General features: G+C 56.0%; 1 protein-coding gene across 5 annotated transcripts in view; it reads left to right on the top strand.

Annotated features, from left to right (window-relative positions):
* MAD1L1 (mitotic arrest deficient 1 like 1) overlaps positions 1-17,478 on the top strand; it is a 397,602-nt gene that overhangs the window by 106,273 nt on the left and 273,851 nt on the right. Inside the window, exon 1 of one of the 5 annotated variants that reach the window (XM_074406820.1) lies at positions 1,798-12,544. The exons of the other annotated variants lie outside the window; for them this stretch is intronic. Within the exon in view, the coding sequence (XP_074262921.1) occupies positions 12,279-12,544 (266 nt within the window). The 5' untranslated portion in view covers positions 1,798-12,278. Of the gene's footprint in view, positions 1-1,797; positions 12,545-17,478 lie in introns of those variants that run through there. 5 annotated transcript variants of the gene reach the window in all.

Below are 17,478 nucleotides of genomic sequence, written 5' to 3'. Positions count from 1 at the left end.
TTCTTAGTGACCACTTGGTGCACACTCACTGTGCCCGGCCTGGGCTGCTGGGTCAGGTGACCCCAGGCCTGAAAAGGGAGATGGCTCTGCAGCTGTGCACAGGACCTCCAGGCTCCTGGGGTGTGGGCTGGGGGCCTCCAGGAATCCGGTCCACATCTGCTGTGTGCCCGAGTGCCTGTGTGTTTATTGAAAATGGAATTTGAAGCCTCTGTTACCATCCTTTTCTAGGTGGAGTCTTCAACCTGGGGCCCTTCAAGGGTTGTTCTTTGTAGGCATCTCCAGTTCATGGGCTGTACTCTGAGCCTTGCATGTGTCGTTCTTGGCTCTCGAGGCACTCTGCTTCAGCCTCTTGCCAGGTCTTTGCTGGAACCCGGGCCATGTGGTAGGGGTGCCATCCCTTGCCCAGCAGGAAGTGGCAGTGAGGACTGAAGCCTGGGCCTGTCCTCGAGTCCACTGCTCCAGCGCCCCGGGCCTCAGCCCGCCTGTGGAAAGCAGCCCACGGAAGAGGACCCCTTGCCAGGAGGCCGCCTGGCTGTGCTTGCTTTCTTACCTGCAACACTGTAAACATGAGGAGGCCCAGGGGCTGCGGGCCAGGGGTTGATTGGCTGCGTCTCAGATGCCAGTGCTGGTTCGCTCTTAAACAGACACTTAAGCTGACTTTCGTCCATTCTTCTGATTATAAAGCAGGACAAATGTCAGGAGTCTCTCGATATTGTCTCCCCAGTTTGTTTTTAAGAGCTGCAGTAAGCGACCCCAAGAAGCCCTCAGCTAGAGGTAGGACTTCAGACTGAGCTGCAGTTTCTGGAGCACTCATGCTGCCCGGCTTCTGGGTGCCTGCCTCTGGGTGAGAGGGCCCATGGTTCACTGCCCTGTTTAGAGTTGTCAGAAACCTCAAGCCAGCCTCCTGCCAGTGAGGTTCTGCCTCACCTGGTGGGGGTTGTAGCTGGAATGGGTTTGGCACTCGCTCACCTGGGCAGGTGAGAATTCGTAAATGTTCGGAGGATATCTCAGATACCATGTTACAGTTTTGTCCTGAGAGTATGGTGGAGCTCGCCACTGCCTGCCACTGAGCTGTTGCCCAGGGGGACATGTGGGGCCAATATTAGGAGGAAGGATCTGTTGGCTACTCATCTCAGGGCTGCTGTTTGTCCTCTTTGTCCCCACCCAGGCATCTGTCCAGTCATCAGGGTCATGGGAAAGGGCATCACACCCACCTGCTCTGTCGGCACCTGCCTCATGGCGCCACCCCCACCCTCGGGTCCAGGACCTGCTAGAGGGCACCTGGCAACTGTGGCAGTGACTTCTCCTGCCGCTGCTGTGCCACTGGCTTGCCTCATAACCTGGGGTCTGATGTGACCTTTCCGTGGCAGGTCCCGCAACTCTAAAGTGCAGACCTGGGGACAGGGACTTTTTAGGGTTGCTGTGAGGACTTGATTGTTAGTGCAGGCAGGGAGCCCAGCATGGGGAGGGGCCCGGGATGTGGAGCTGAGACCACCTGCATCCTCGAACCCCTGTGTGTCTCCCGCCCTGGAGCTGAGGGGCCGCTGCCTCTGTCCTTGGCCACCTGCAGCTCCTGCACCCTCTTCAAGCCCCAGAGAGGCCTGCTGGCATCCCTGGCGGAGACCTGGCATCCTCCCTCACCCGGAGGTGCCTCTGTTGTGCGGTGTGACCATGCTTGGCACTGAGGAAGTGGAATGGCTGGAATTCCAGGTGGAATGCCTGTCTCCTGACCCAGAGGAGGGTGGGGCAGGGGTGCTGTGGGGTGGGTTGGGGTGGGGTGGGCCCGGCCCTCCCATGTTGTATGAAGACCCAGCAGGTCAGCCCCTGGGGAGCTGTGGAGACCCAGATGCTCCTCGTCGAGCACAGAGGAAAAGCTTCATGACCTCCTCTCTGCCAGAATCCTCCTAGCCATCCTGCCCCCACCGCAACCCTGGGCAGTTTGTCTCTGTTGGCTGGGGCAGACAATATGCAGGCCGGCTGTCTGAATCGGTTCCCTGCTCTGTAGCAGTTCCACATCTTTGTGCTTGTGCACTTTGCTCCTGTGCGAGGCTCTTCGGAGCCCTTGTGCCCCTGGAGTCTTGGAAGAGGCCTGTATGGGTGGGCCTGTCTGCTCTCCGGGTCTCTATCCTAGTGGGTCCTGCACTTCTGCCCTGTGGCCTGCCCCTCCTACCTTGCTGCTCTGTGGGGTGAGCAGAGGCGTGGAGAGCTGGGGGCTCCTGGCCCCATCTGTACTGGGGCTACTGGAGCCTTCACCTTGCTCCTGGAGGTTTGTACGCAGCTTCCCCACCTAGGGGAGGCGCCCTGCCTGGCTGCAGGGGGCTTCTCCGAACTGATTTCTTGCCCTGGGGCCTTCACTTTTGTGCGGGAGGGCTTGCAGGGCCCTGGTGTATTTGGAGAAGCTAAAAAGCCCTTGCCACAGTGGAAAAGGGTGCTGGCTAATTGGCAGCTTTATTTATTTATTTCTGGCTGAGTGGTAAACAGTGCTGATTCTTCGCACAGCGTGAACAGATTGGGAGGCATTTACCTGATTGATTCCTCACCTGCAGTGCTGCGCTGCCAGAGGATCTATCGATTCGGCGCCGCCTGCCAAGCCCACTCTGAAACAGGCTTAATTGCCTCCAACTCACTTCCTGAGACGGCATGTCCTGGGCGTCCTCGCCTGGAGGCTGTTGCCTCTGGGGGTGTTGACGCCTCCCTTTCGTGCCCTTGGTGTGGCGTGTGCTCCTTGGATGGACTGGTGTGCTCTCCTACATGGCAGGGAAGGAAACCCAACTGTTACAGCTCAAGCACAAACAGAGCCCACCCGGTGTCAGCTGTGCTCACACACAGGACCAGGTGCTCGTCAGTGCCCTCTCTGTTCCACACCCCAGCCCAGTTTCGCTTGCTGGGAGCCCTCCTGCAGTGTCACTGGGCTGTGACGTGCAGTTTCATCTCAGTCCCTGAGCCAGTTGAGCTCTCCTGCTGCTCTCTAAGCCAGACTCAGCAGAAGAGAGGCAGGTGAGGTACCGGCAGGTGAGGTACAGGCAGACGGTCATGGGGAAGCTTACCTGGGAGGGGTGCTGGGTGGACTGTGGCCATCACCACCTACACAGACGCCATGGCAGCACATGTGCAGCTCCGGATGCATACTGCTCTGTGACTTCCCAGCTGTGCCTGGGGGTATGCATCAGCCTCACGCCAACATAGTGGAGGCACATGTGCAGCTCTGGACACAATCAGCTATGTGACTTCCCAGCTGCGCCTGGGGGTGAGCGTTAGCTCCATCACCTGTGCGCCTGCACAGCTGGCCGGCATGGCCCCAGCACTGGGGCTGACTTGCTGTCTGCCCTGACCAAGACTGTATCCTTCCTGCCTCTCACCTGCCTGGAGCAGGCCAGAGTCAGCTCCTTGGTTTATGGTTCCAGGGCCTGGTGATTGGCTTTTTTAAGTGACAGTTATCAAGGAGCTAGAGAATATTTTAAGACACTTTGAGGTGTGAGATTCAGTGAGGCACATGAGGTGGATAGGTCTGACGTGGACAATCTGAGCATTTCCCCAGCCCACTGGCCACATGCAGGTTGGCCACTGCTCTGACCTCTCTTAGTGATGGCTTTCCTGTGGATGACATGAGGCAGTTCTCCCTGTGCCTCCAGACTCCCCCAGGAAACCACTGTTAAGACTCAAGGCCTTTTTCCAAGAGTTTCTCTGTCCCTCCTGTTTCCCTGTCCCTGCTCTGGAAGTCACTGTTAACACCCAGCATCTCTTCCCCAGTGTGTTGGCACATCTTGGCTCCCTGGCCCTTCTGTGCCCCTCTGCTGGTTCCTCAGGTGTCCACTCATCCAAGCCCATCTTGCTGCTATATGGGCCTGCATTCCTGCTGTCCCAGCCCCTGCCCAGTGCTGGAGAGGATGGAGAGCCAGGCAGACAGATCTCGTCGTCTGGAGCACACAGGCCTGCAAGGGAGGTTGGATGTCATTGGGCTCGTAGAGAACTAGGGAAAGGTGTGGGCTTTCCCTCCCTACCAACCCCCTCCCCACCAGGCTCTGGTGCCAGAAGCTGAGTTTGGCCAGGCTGGCTCTGGGCCTGAGCAGCCTCCTGCTGGTGACAGTTCCAGGATGCCCTGATCTGCAGCGTAGTCCTGCTCCGCTCCCTCCCAGGAGCCCAGAGGCCTGTTATTCTGAGGTCTGTGGTTTCTAATGAAGCCTGATCCATGGGGACAGTGTCGGTGAGCACCTGCCTGGCGGTGCACCTCTGGGCACCGTGAATCTGCTAATAAGCCTCTTGTAGCAGCTATGAGGCCGTGCCTGCCACTCCTAGGGGGGCTCCAGGCAGGGCCATGCTCCTGAGCCCTGCCTGGACCAAGTGTGTGTGGTGTATCTGCAGCCTCCCTTGTCCCTGCCTGTCCCTGCTGTGCCCGGCAGCTGCTGGGGGCCTGCGTGTGGAGGCCTCTCTCTCATGCCGAGCAGAGATTGGGAGAGGGCCCTAGGTGGAGGAGCTACATCTGGGCTCGTCCTCTTGGCAGTGCCCAGTGCCTGCACCTCATGTGGAAACTAGTTCAATCAGTGAGTCGGGGACTGAGATCACGAGGGCCCTCAGGCGGGAAGGGCCCCAGAGCTGCCTGGTCTAGCTCGTCCTAGTGAATGCTGTGGTGGGACCCCTGCCCCGGGAGCCCGCACCAGGAGTGTCCTTACAGCAGGGGCTGGTGTGTCCCTGCAGGAGCCTTGCCATCACCGTGCAACTCTGCTCGGGCCCAGCTCCCTTGAGTCCACTCGTGCTGTGATGGCAGCTGCTTGTCTTCCTTCCTGTGCCTCCCTGAGGCTGGAGTCTGTGTCTGCCCTGGAGCAGGTGAAGGGGTGAAGACCTTCCTTGCCCTGTCCTAGAGGCCACACCAGCCTGGTGGGACCCTATTCTGATCCCTGCCTACAGCTGTAGAAACAGAGGCAGCTCCAAGGTTCTGCTGTCCCCTGAGTTCCTCCCTTGAGGGGTTCACAGGCTGCCTTCCTGCCTCCTGTCCCGCACCCCTGCTTTTCTTGGCATATGCTCTAGTTTACAAGTGTCTCACACAGTGATGCTCTCAGATAATTATTGTTTCTAAAACGCCTTGGGTTTGTGTTGTTGGGGAAACAAAGCAACAGAACACACAGTCCTGGCTCTGAGGAAGTCTCTGGGTAGGCTGGGCAAGAGTCAGACCCATGGGGCACAGGAAACCTGGCAGAAGGCAGCACTGACGTCTGGGGCTTCAGCTTGGCGCCTGCACTGCCAGTGCCTCCTCCTGGTGTCAGGTTCTGCGGAAGCCATGCATATTGCAGTGTGGTGACCCCCACGGCCACAACCCCATGCTTTCCAGGGTGTGGTAGTCATAGTCCTGGGCTTTCTCAGAGGATGGTGCTGGCTGTGGAGGCTGGCCACTGCAGCGCTGCCTTCGTTATCAGCTGGGAGAAAGTGGTGGAGGGTGTTGAGCTGGGTGAGACTTTAGGAGGTGTGGTTTGTTGTAACACACAGGCGGGGCTGTTGGGATGAGCACATGCCGTTGTGGTCAGGCTGTAAGGAATGGTCCTGAAGGACAAGCAACAGGGGAAGGGGTACTGTGTTGGGCAAAGCCAGCAGGTGGAGAGGGCCAAGAGAGGAGGAGGCGGCCTCACCACAGACCCAGCATGGGGCACTGGACTGCAGGAGGCTCTGCTTCATTTGGATGAGTGAAAAGGCAGGCGCCACCTGGTCCCAGGGAGAGCCCAGAGGGCCTGATGGGAGGTTGGAGAGTGTGACCTGGGGCTTCTCCACCCAGAGCTTCTCTACCTGGGACATTGCTAGGGATGTCTTGGGTGAGTCCTGGGAGGAGGTGGAGTGAGGAGGATGCTGAGGGTAGCTTTTGGGGAATAAGGAGCTCTTGGTTGGATGCTTGGAATGAGGGGAGACCTGAGATCAGAGTCATGGACCCCAGCGAGGAGCCAGTGGGAAAGAGCCCAGGGGTCTGGAACACTTGTTGCAGGACATGTGTAGCTACCGTCTGTGTAAGCCATATGGGTGTGGCCGGGACCATGCTGGGGGTCCCCTGCTGGACTGGCAGGCTCTCCTTCCTCGGCAACACTCTGGGTTTCAGGGTGCATTGCCACTCAGCACATGTTACCCCCCAGATCTCCAGCCCTCTGTCCTGCAGCTTTAGCCCACCTGCTGCTAAGTCAAGGGCTTGGAGGCCTCTGACATCTGCATGTGGACCAGAGCTCCAGCACGTGCTGTCTCCACAGTTGGGGCCTGAGAGCTGCATGGGGCCAAATTGCACAGGGCTGGGAGGATGTAAAGAGCTGCTTTTGTGGCATCACACAGGATTGCATAGCTGTAGAGAGTGTGCACCCCACGATAGCTCCTGCCCGATGCATCTGGGTGGGAGGTGGAGGGCTCTCACTCCCATCCCAAACTATGTGGGCCACTGTCAGAAAGGGTGTGTGACAGAGACATGGTGGAGAAGGCGCTACAGAGAGCTACAGCCTGGGAACTTCTCACGTCTGTGAACCAGGGAGGGGGCACTCCTCTGGTCACTTCACTTTTTGTTGTTGTTTGTTGTTTGTTTCTTTGTTTTTTTTTTTGAGACAGTCTCATTCTGTCATCTAGGCTGGAGTGCAGTGGCGTGATCCTGGCTCACTTGAGCCAGGAAGCTTGAACTCGCTTCCTGGGTTCAAGCGATTCTCCTGCCTCAGCCTTCCAAAATAGCTGGTATTAAAGGCACGCGCCATCACGCCTGTCTCATTTTTGCATTTTTAGTAGAGATGGGGTTTCACCATGTTGGTCAGGCAGGTCTCAAACTCCTGACTTAGTGATCTGCCTGCCTCGGCCTCCCAAAGTGCTGGGATTACAGGTGTGAACCAGCACACCAGACCTGGTCACTTGTTTTGAAGGAAGAATGGAGAGGGAGGGAAAGGAGGGCACTGGGACAGGAGAAATTTCAGAGTAGATGAAACACAGCAGGAGGCCGGGCTGCCTGGTGTGAACCTCCTTGCTTTGTGAAAACACCCCTTTGCCAGCAGCACTGGGCAGCACTCACCCTGTAGCCCTGGAGCTCGAGCCTGGCAGCTCCTGTTTGTCAGCGTGGGCATCTGGGAGGCAGACCGTCATGCGGGGCTGGATGCTGGGGTGAGCAGGGGCGGCTGGGCGCATGGAGCCTGTGGCCTTGATGGAGGACTGCTCAGCTCCAGGTCTGCACTGCAGGTCAAGGCTCAGAGATGGGAGGCACACTCACTGGGCACCCCTCCTCTGAGAGCAGGCTGTGACCCACATGGCTGTGGAATGCTAGGGATGTATTTGTGCGTGCCTCATGTCACCTCTGAAATGCTTGTGAGATACAATGTGGGTTTTGGAGGGACACGCTCAGCTGGTGGCAGCACCTCATCCCGAGGGAAGACCGAGCTGAGCCTGCCCTGAGACGGCACGAACCTGTGGTGGAGGCAGTGTGTGGGCAGGGGCTGGGAGGGACGGCCCTGTTCCTTCACTTTCTGTCACTTGCCCCAGGGAACTTGGACATTGAGGGCCTGTCACCGACAACAGCCTTGATAGTGCTTGCTAGGAGAAAATACTGGCCCGGCATGGTGAGTGGTCTGCATCTTGCCGCGTTCATACCGTGCGCAACAGATGCTGGGCAGACCCCTGTGTCCACACGCTCCCACATGGCCAAGCTCCTGTGGCTCTCACGCATCACTTGGGGCTGACCTCCTTGCTTCTGGGAGCCTGACGACAGCAATGGGGGAGGCCCTGCTGGTCAGGAGGGAGGGTTTGTGTGCATAGTGTGCTGGTGAGATACGTGACCACTGATCACACCCTGTGTGTGTCATGTGTGGGACTGGTTCTGCAGAGGACACCCCAGAGCAGGGCTGACACTGTACCCTGGATGCTGCCCTGTCCACTCCAGTGGAGGGTCTGACAGGCTGCAGCTGAGTGACACCCCTGGCAGCACAGTGGCCGCTTGAGTGTTGGGTGCACAGGGTGGAGGGTGAGTAAGGGACACTGAGTTGGCCTCATGGGCTGGAGCCTTCTAGGGCAGTCAGGAGGCCTGATCCTCTCTTGTTCTGCCCTTTGCTGGACGCTAGGGAACATTTGGGGTGTACTTAAGGGGCTATAACTATGGAAGAGACTGGGGCCGGGGGGCCAGGTGTCTGGCAGTTGTTGGGATGTTTGTGGTGAGTCGTTTTGCCCCACAGGCCAGCGGGGCTCTATGGAGACATACCCCTCATGGTTGGGCACTTCCTGATGCTGTCCTCTCCTTAGCAGGGCTTCTGTCGTCCCCTACCCTGTGTTTATTCTCACGCTGCTAGTGAACACATACCGGAGACTGGGTGATTTATAAAGGAAAAAGGTTTCAGTAACTCACATTTTATCATGGCTGGGGAGGCTGCAGGAAAATGACAATCATGGCGGAAGGGAAAGGAAACATGTCCTTTTTCCTATGGTGGCAAGAAGGAGAACTGCCCCTTATAAAATGGTCACATCTCTCGAGCTCACTCAATATCATGAGAACAGCAACATTGAACAAAAGGGGGAAAAGCCCCTTATAAAATGGTCACATCTCTCAAGAGCTTACTCATTATCACGAGAGCAGCAGCGAGGGGGTAACTGCCCCCATGATCCACTCACCTACCACCAGGTCCCTCCACGACCCATGGGGATCATGGAAACTATAGTTTAAGATGAGATTTGGGTGGGGACACAGTCAAGCTGTGTCACATCACCCCTCCTCATTGTGAATTGGCAGCCTCCTGTCAGTTGAGACCACGACCTTGGTGGTGGCCTCTGTTTGTGTGTTTCTCACAGCCTCTATCTGCACCAGCAAATGCTTGTGGAGCTGGACTGCCTGTGAATTTGTACAGGGGTTGACTTGGCTTGGGAAAATGCCCTGAGAATAGGGTGCAGCTTCCCTACAGAGCCTTGCTTCTCCCTGGCAGTGGCCCCAGGGCCCGCCAGGCTGTTCAGCAAGAAGGGACCCGGGGAACATGGTATTGCAGGAGACTCTTAGCTGCTTCTGGTCTTTCCTGCCTGCTTTGGCTGCCTGCCTGGCTGCCTCTGCCAGCCTGATCTCTAGAAAAGGCTGTGTTCCCAGTGTCGGAGCCTGGATGCCCTCTCTGGCTGCACTGGGAGCTCCCCAAGGTCGGGTTTCCTTGTCTTCAGATGGTGACCAGCACTGTGCCATGCTGCGTGTTTGCTGTGGGCCTTCACTTGTTCATTGCAGATACTTCTTCGTCTCAACTGTCTTCTTTGCCAGGAACACACTTCAGGATCTCCTGGGACTTTGTGCAGCACTGCCCAGGCCTGCCCAGGCAGGGTGCAGACCTCCTTGTACGTGGTGATGTGCCTGCCTCCTCAGCTAAGGCCCTTTCACGGACTCTGGGACATCCAGATGCCTTCCTCTCTGCTAGGTCCCATGGCCTGTCCTGCCTCTTCCTCAGGCTTCTTCTCTGGCTTTTCTGCTCCAGCCAGATGGACCTGGGCGCCCTGTACCAGTATGACACATGGCCTGTTACTGCTTTTCTGCTAACTGCCACCTCCCACAGCTCTGTTTACACACATGAGCCCCCTCAATGCTGGCCTGCCACATGTGAGTACGTGGCTTATCCAGGCCCTGCCCACCTGGGGTCTTTCTGGGGACACCTTGATTTCCCCGCTTTGGCATTTGTCATCTGTGCTGGCTCTCTGGGAGCTTGCCACTCCATTGTCCTTCTTGGCGAGATTCTCATCTCTTAGAGGACAGAGGCTCCTTGCCGCTCTGTTCAGGAGGTGTTTGTTCCACACCTGCTGTGTGCAGCCCACTTTAGGTGCTTCAGGAACATGAGATGAGTCAGGCCTGAGTCTCATTCGTCCTCCAGCGCTCGGCGCACATGCAGCTGCCTGCCCTCCAGCTGCACCCACACGCTCCGCTCCCCAGGCCTGGCTCTCGCTCCCTGCGGTACTGGAAAGGGAGCTTGAGAGGAGCCTGGAGCTGGGACTGCTGGGAGCAGCAGCCGACATGCCAGTGTGGACAGTGAGGTCCTCTCATGCCCTTCAGCTCTTTCTGTGGTTGCCTTGGCTCTTATTTCATGTTGAGGAAACAGAGGGATAAACAGAGGGTTAGGGAGTGTGGTTGGTTAAGTGGTGGGCAGTGGGGCTGGGCCCCGTTCCCACTGAGCCTGATCTCTGCTCCACGGTCTCTGATAGTGCAGCCCCATTCTGTGTCGAGGTGGTGGGATGCTGGCAGGAGAGGGTTGTTGGCCTGGGGCAGGAGGAATGGGAAGTCATGCCCCGAGAGCTTCTCCCTGCAGCACCCGCCACTGTCCCTTCCCGATGGCAGTTCCCAGGCTGTGCCTCACTGCATTCCCTATGCTCCCACTGCTCTGTGCAGGCCACGCATGGCATGTCCTTCTTGTTGGCCAGGATTCATCTGGCCCTTGGGGGCAGGGCCATGGTTTCCCTGGATGTGCCCATGTGGGAGCCATGCAGACTGAGTGCCTGCAGCCCTGGTGTCGACACGACATATGGAGCCCCCATCCAGTGCCGCCTCTGACCCCATGACCCTGGAACATGCCAGAATTGCTGGGAAGAGTCCTGAGCCAGCACCCCTTGCGTCCTCCTGCATGGGGGCTTCCACATTGTGTCAGTGGTGGGCCCCAGGTTCTGGGGAGCCCTGGGTCTCGGGCCTAGGCTAGCAGACTGAGCAGGTGCTGCTCTAGCTGTTTGGGCTCTGGCGGGTCTCCCAGGTGCTCCGCTCTTTTCTGCTGCACTGGTCTGGAAGGCTCCCTGCTGGTGCAGCGGTGCTCACTGGAAGGCAGGGTTTTGAGGCCCTTGTGTTTGCAAAGCAGATCCTTACCGAGAGCCCAGAACTACCTGTGGGCCTCAAAAGATGGGTCTGGCAAGTGTCTTGCGTGAAGGGCCAGAAGGGCTTTGTTGGGTAGGGGGTGGGGTCTCTGTTGAAGTTGCTGAACTCTGCCACTGTGCTATAAGGGCGGCAATGCTATTCGTATTTGATTCTATATGGCTGTGCTCCAACAAAACTTTGTTTAAGAAAAAAAGTTACAAAAACAGGCTGCGGATAGGATTTGTCCACAGGTTGTAGTTGTTGGACCCTGTTAAGAAACCACAATCCAAGTCATAGCCATGCTCATCTGGGTGTTTGCTGTGGGCCTTCACTTGTTCATTGCAAATACTTCTTCATTTCTTCTGTCCTCTGCCAGGGACACACTTCAGGGTCTCATGGGACTTCGTGCAGCAGGGCTGTGGCTTCCCTGGATGTGCTCATGTGGGAGCCATGCGGACTGAGTGCCTGTAGCCCCAGCGTCAACATGACATGTGGAGCTCCTATCCAGCGCCCCCTCTGACCCCATGGCCCCAGAACATGCTGGGGTTGCTGGGAAGGGTCCTGAGTTGGCGCCCTGCGTGTGAATGCAGCCTTGCATCCTTCTGCCTGGGTGCTTCTACACTGCACCAGTGGTGGGCGCTGGGTTCAGGGGGAGCCCTGGGTCTCCAAGTCATAGCTGTGCTCATCTCCATGAAGCTTCCCACCATCAAGTGATGTCAGCTTGGGCCTTGCTGCAGGGTGACGTCCTGCAAGATACAGATCCCAGCAGTAAAGCTTTCAGTTTTCAAAATTGTTTCCTTCAGGAAAGATGCCCTAGGACCATATACCTTGTGACCTGAGGGAGGATGGTGTCCACCAGCGTTAGGCCTGGCCAGGTGGCGCTGCAGGGTGGGAGCTGTGTCCTGTGTGGGGAAAGCCCGACGTTTCCTGCCCAGACTGTGGGCTGGCCCAGGGCTCTCCCACCTGAGGTTTGTTGACATGGCCTTTGGGATGAGTCATTACCATCGGGCCATTTACCCTTTTGTCTTTCTCATGTGTCTTGCGTGTTCTTTTGGGAAATTTCTGACATAACATGACTCTGCTGGAAAACTGTATGTGAGGGAGATATGAGGAGGTCTGAGCACAGATGGCTGTTGCCCTGTGAGATATAGGAAGCATTGTTTATGGGTGTGCACCATGGAATCCCCTGCTTGGACTGCACTGGGGGCAGGCGGTGAGTCTTGGTACAAAAGTAGCTTTTATTGATTGGTAAAGCTCGTTGCAGATCTGAAAGCATCTTAATAGTCTGAAATCATGGCTCTTCATTAAGAAAAATTTGATTTGGAACAAAAGGGAGACACTTGAGACCCGAAACTACTGCCTGTGTTGAGGATGGAAAGGAGGCCTTCTTCATCTGCCGCATGTCTGAGTCACTCTGGGGAGTTTTCTCCACGGTCAGTGTGAGTCAGAGCGAATCATTGTTGGGTTGTGACTTCAGAAGCAGAGAATGCTCTCTCAGACTGTATTAATAGAAGTAGATGCTTCACAGGAAAGGAGGTGGCAGTGCTACTGTGCGAGTCACAGAGCCCTGCGTGGTCTGGTTTCCGTTCTGGGCGTGGCTCCTAAGCAGGGACCTCAGGGCGCTGAAGGGAACAGGAACAGCTGTTCGGCTGCCCGCTCAGTTGTGCCTGCTGTTTACCGAGGCGTGGGATGCAGCCTTGCAGCCATGAGCACGCAGTCCAGCCACGGAAGGAGGCTTCAAGAATCTTCCAGGTGCTGCCGTCTTGACTTCTACGTCATTTTTATAACCTGTGTGAGATCAGTGGAGGGGAGCCCTAGGAAAATTGGCTGTGGTTTAATAAACAGAACTTCCTGCTGCTTTGAGCCAGAGCCTCGTGGCCACATCTGGGTCTGTGCTCTTCTGACTGTGCTTAGCCCATGCTTGTTGCTTTATTAGCAGCCTGACCTCTGTGCCATGGAGTATAAGGGTGGATATCATCAACTCTTAAGACTTTTTGTGTGTGTTCAGAAAGTACCCAAACTGATTCAAAGGAATAATTAGCGTATCCTGTAAGATATGAATCTTAATTCCTAAATTACATATTTAGCAGATTGTCCAAAATAGCACTTGTAATGGCAACATTCAATTAGTGAGTTTAAAAAATGTATATTATTGCAACACTCCATGAGTTTTATTTAGAGGTTTCTAAATATAACGCTATAAAAACACAGAAGTGTTTAAAGCGATTTAGACCCACACAGCCGCACTGAGTTCTTGCTAAACTTCCTATGTTAACCAGCTCTTGCACAGTCTTTGATTGTGGAGATGTCTTCTGATGTATTTCTTAAAGCTGAAGCCAGAGCATCATCAAGGCTATCGGGATCCCAAGGCTGCACACCTCCCTGCTATGAGTTCTGACGTTTACAGAGTCCTTGGGGCCCCCACTCCTGAGTGCCCTCCTGGGGTTGGTTGGCGTGGGGCTTGCAGGCAACAGTTTTGCTCCTGCTGTGCAAGGTTCAGCTCCTGTGTTGCCATGTTCCCTGCTGCTGCTACAGCCGTTTCTCCTGACCTGATTCTGTGTGTACCTCCAGTGCCCTCATGGGCTGCTTAGGATAGGGATTGTCCGTGTTGCCTGAAGAAGAAACTGAGACCCAGGGAAGTTGCATGTAATTGATACTGGAGAGCTGGCTTCATTTCAGGAGGAACAGAGCTCAGGTACTGTGTTCAGAGTTTTCAGTGTAGTCGGGAGATGTGAGGTGATGGGCCCACATGCAGGGCCTGTCCTCTAATGGGAATCCGAAGTGAGTGCAGAGGACCCAGAGCTGAGGGTGAGCAGCTGTGTGAGCACAGGGATGTGTCTGGAATGGCGAGGTGGGGTCTGGGGGAACCCACACTTTGTGGCCCCTGATTGTTTGGCCTTGTGCTCTTCCTGCCAGCCTTTGGTGGGGAACCTGTGCCTCCCCAGGAGTTGGCTAAGAAATTGGTGCCAGTGAAGAAAGGATGGAATTGGATCATGGATTGGGGCCGGCTCCTGGAGGCCTCGTGGACCCACTTCTGACAGCTGCTCTTGCCGGTGTCCCCATCTCAGAAGGAGTTCTGAGGCTGAGCAGTTACCCCAGGGCGGCTGCCTTTGTTTCTCCCATTCTGAAAGGAGATGAAAGTTTCTCACTGACTTTAGAGAGAAAGCCAGAGTGAAAACCCCCTCTTCCAACCCCTGGCTCCCTGTGAAAAGCAGGCCTTCCTGGTAATCAAGTGTTTACAGAGGAAGGCTTTGTTCAGACCCTTTCTGGCGCTCTGTATGTTTAAACAAAGAGCTTTTTAGACCTAAACACAGATGTTCATTTGAAAATGAAAAATCAAATTAAGCAGAACCAGCCTTTGAAAGTTAATGCCCTATAGCAAGTAAAACAAAGGGAGAAAAACACTGTGTTGTAAATTTCACTTAAATAACTTTTTATTTTAAATAAAGTTTTAAACTAAGAAAGTGTAATTTGAAAGCTGCTCATCTTCCTCTCTGTCCTCCAGTAGAACATCTGTGCTGATTCTGACGCGGATGAATGACATGAATTAAACCAAAACCGTCGGAGCGCTCTTTTTACCATAATTACACCTTGTTCATTTCTGAGACACAATGTGGGGATGAAATGCCAATTAAGCCTGCTATGGTAATGAGGTGGGGCCTGAATAGTGATCAGCGGACACGAATCCCACCGGAATTCATTTGCTACAGCCCCCAACTTTGTTCTGTTCTGATAGGAATGTTACTGTACATCATGAAAATCTTTAGTGCTCCTTGTGTTTAAAAATGATCCATTCTGGGGTTTTTGGTCAGCAAGTTTTAAAATAGGTGGTTTCCCAGCACCTGGATGGGGTCTTTGTCCCTGTTGAGCATCCTGGGTGGGAGGTGCCAGTGTTTTCCTGCCCACGGCCTCGACTCTCCTGTACAGGTCTGCAGTGTTGCCCATGGCATAGCCCAGGACAGAGTCACCAGTGACACACACTAGGCACCATCCCCATGGGTGCCCCTGCAGATCTGGGTGGCAGCTGAGAAGGCATTTTCACCCATCACTGTGTCCGTGCATTTACTGTCTCCGACCCTCACATACCCTCTCATGTTTTGAAACATAGGAAGTAGTTTGAAATTGTGGAAAGCACTACGAAGGAAACTCTTTGGGTTTTGTCGGATGACAGGGTGGGAAGGACGTCACTGGGGGCCAGGCAGGGCCTTTCCAGGAGACAGCATCTGAACAGAGGCCTGAGGGCAGCCAGGGGATGGGCAGGGGTGACCAAGCGGGACAGGAGAGCAGCCGGGGTGCCGGCAGGGCTGGCACAGTGCTGGGATTGTGGTGTGATTGCAGTGGGCGGCTGTTTGAAGATTGGAAGCATGGCGGGGGTGAACAAGGGGTGAACAAGCGCGACAGGTGAGCAGCCGGGGCATCGGCAGGGCTGGCACAGTGCTGGGATTGCGGTGTAATTGCAGTGGGCGGCTGTTTGAAGATTGGAAGTGTGGCAGTGGCATGATTTCCTTCATATAGTCAGAAGAGTGACCTGGAGAAAGAAGTCTTTGGGATGGGGAGCAGGAAGTGTGTTGGTGCCTGTGGAGGTCCAGCAAGGAGGGTGCTGGTAGTTCAGTGGGAGGTGGTGGGGTGGCAGAGGTCATCCTCAAGGGTCAGCCCCCTCCTCCCCAGGGCCGCTGTGGCTCGGGCTGCAGCCTCTGGACTGGGCTTCCTGGCACCAGATGTTCCCGCAGTGAGACCTCACCAACTCTGACTGTCCCACCCCGCATGCACCCCGCTCACTGCCTGCCGGGAATGTGCTTGCAACTCCTCTGTGGCACCAGGGATATGGGCCTGGCCTCCTTCCATGCCTCCTGGTGTCCTGCCATCCCCAGGCCTTCCGGCTGCCCCAGGAAGTAATGCTGTGTGTAGATGCCATTCCCGTCCTTGGGACCCGGACTCTGGGGCTGGGCTGTGAGAACGCACAATGTCAGGAGCCTCCTGGCTCTTTCGTACTAGACTATACTCCTCTAGGAGACTAGGCCAGCTGCATGCTGGACCCCCAGGTCCTGCCCAGGTCTGGCACTCAGCTAGGGCCAAGAAGGTCTCCATCACGAGTCCTCCCAGTATTTGAAGGGTGACTGGCTCACAGCTAAGACAGCTGGCCACGGCGTATATTCTGTATATTGTCAGAAGTATATTCTGATAGCTGGAGAAGGGCAGCCCTGCAGAAGGGACTGAATGGAGACTCTCCTCTTTCAGGTTTCACTGAAGCCCTGCAGCCCCTGTGGGGACTCCTGCATTCCTGGGCAGCTGTAGGCGTCTTGTGTGGGACTGGACCAGGGTGTGATCAGTGGCTGGCTATGCCATGCTAGCCTGGGTCTATGGGCTGGAGAGGAAGGAGATAGACTCTTAGGAGGGAGTTGTACCCCTGGCCTGCCGTTTCCCCCTGTCCCTGGCAGAGTGGAGCTCATCTGTCCTCCTTGGTGTTGGGCAAGGTTGGAGAGGGGGCCTCGGAGAGCCTGCTAGCTTGGGAGAGGTTCCAGGAGTGCATGCATGGCGGGAAGGACAGGGTGAGGCCAGGTCTGGGAAGGGGGGAGAATGTGAGTGACCTCAGCCATTTCCAGGGATTGGCAGGGTGGCAGTGACATGTAGACCCCATAGACGAGGGGCCTGCCATGGTCTTGCCTTTCAAGCAAAGGCACTAACTCAGTGGAGGGGTGAGCTGCCCGTGATCCAACACTAAGGGCCCAATTCCCAGCCCAGGGCAAGTGTGTGATAGATGGGGCTGTGTGTGATAGATGGGTCTGGGGGTAGGGCTTCGTGCAGGCAGGGCCATGTGATGGGTGGGTCTAGGACCTGGCTGTGTGTAGGGCAGGGATCGGCTGAGGTGGTGGTACCCTGTGCTTGCTGGGCTGCAGCTGGGTAGGGCTCTGGGACTGTCTGCTCCCGAAGGTGTTGCTAGGTGGCATCTGTGACAATTGGGGCCTTTTCCTGCTGCTCTGCCCTGGAGCCAGGGAGCTGGGTGGGTGAGTAGCGTTGAGGAGGAGAGAGCTGGAGCTGGTGGGCTTGTGGTCTTGGCTGGGCGTCTCGTGTGCTTGAACTTTCTGGTCTCATCTGGAAGGTGGTCTCTCACTGGGCCACGCAGGAGTGAGGAGACAGGCCGAGGCTACCAGGTAAAGCAGGGCTGTGGTGAGAGAGGCCCTGTTTTCCCTCAGAGCCTTAACAGTGCATGGCCGGCCTTGGCGAGCCTGCACGGCTGACTTCAGGTCTTCTTGTCCTTGTTCCTCTGGCTTCAGGGCAGTGTAGGATCAGCCGAGTGAACTTCAACAAAGCAGACATTTGTGTTGTGGTTTATCAGTATGGCTCCTCAGGTGATGATCCATACTCCCTGCTACACTCCCTGCCTTGCCCCAGGGCAGGCTAGCCCCAGTACCCTCCCTTGGAGCCAACGTTCTCCTCTGCTGCTGCCAGGTCAGCCAAGACCACCTGTTGGGCACTGCTGTTTCTGCGGCCTGCTCTGCCCTCCTCTCCCTGCTCTTAGCCAGGCCCCTCACTCCACCTCGTTGCCGGTTTGATTGTCTTTTGGGCTGTGACCACCTGAAGTGAGCTTGTGTGTTTGTGCCCTTTGTTAGTTACCAGCCTCTTGGAGGCAGAGACCTTCCCTTTCTGCTCACTGACATATCCCCAAGCCGCATGGTCTTTTCAGC

This window comes from Saimiri boliviensis, chromosome 1 (genome assembly GCF_048565385.1).
Source record: "Saimiri boliviensis isolate mSaiBol1 chromosome 1, mSaiBol1.pri, whole genome shotgun sequence".
In the NCBI taxonomy this organism is placed as follows: domain Eukaryota; kingdom Metazoa; phylum Chordata; class Mammalia; order Primates; family Cebidae; genus Saimiri; species Saimiri boliviensis.
This window is presented reverse-complemented; position numbering and strand designations above follow the sequence as displayed.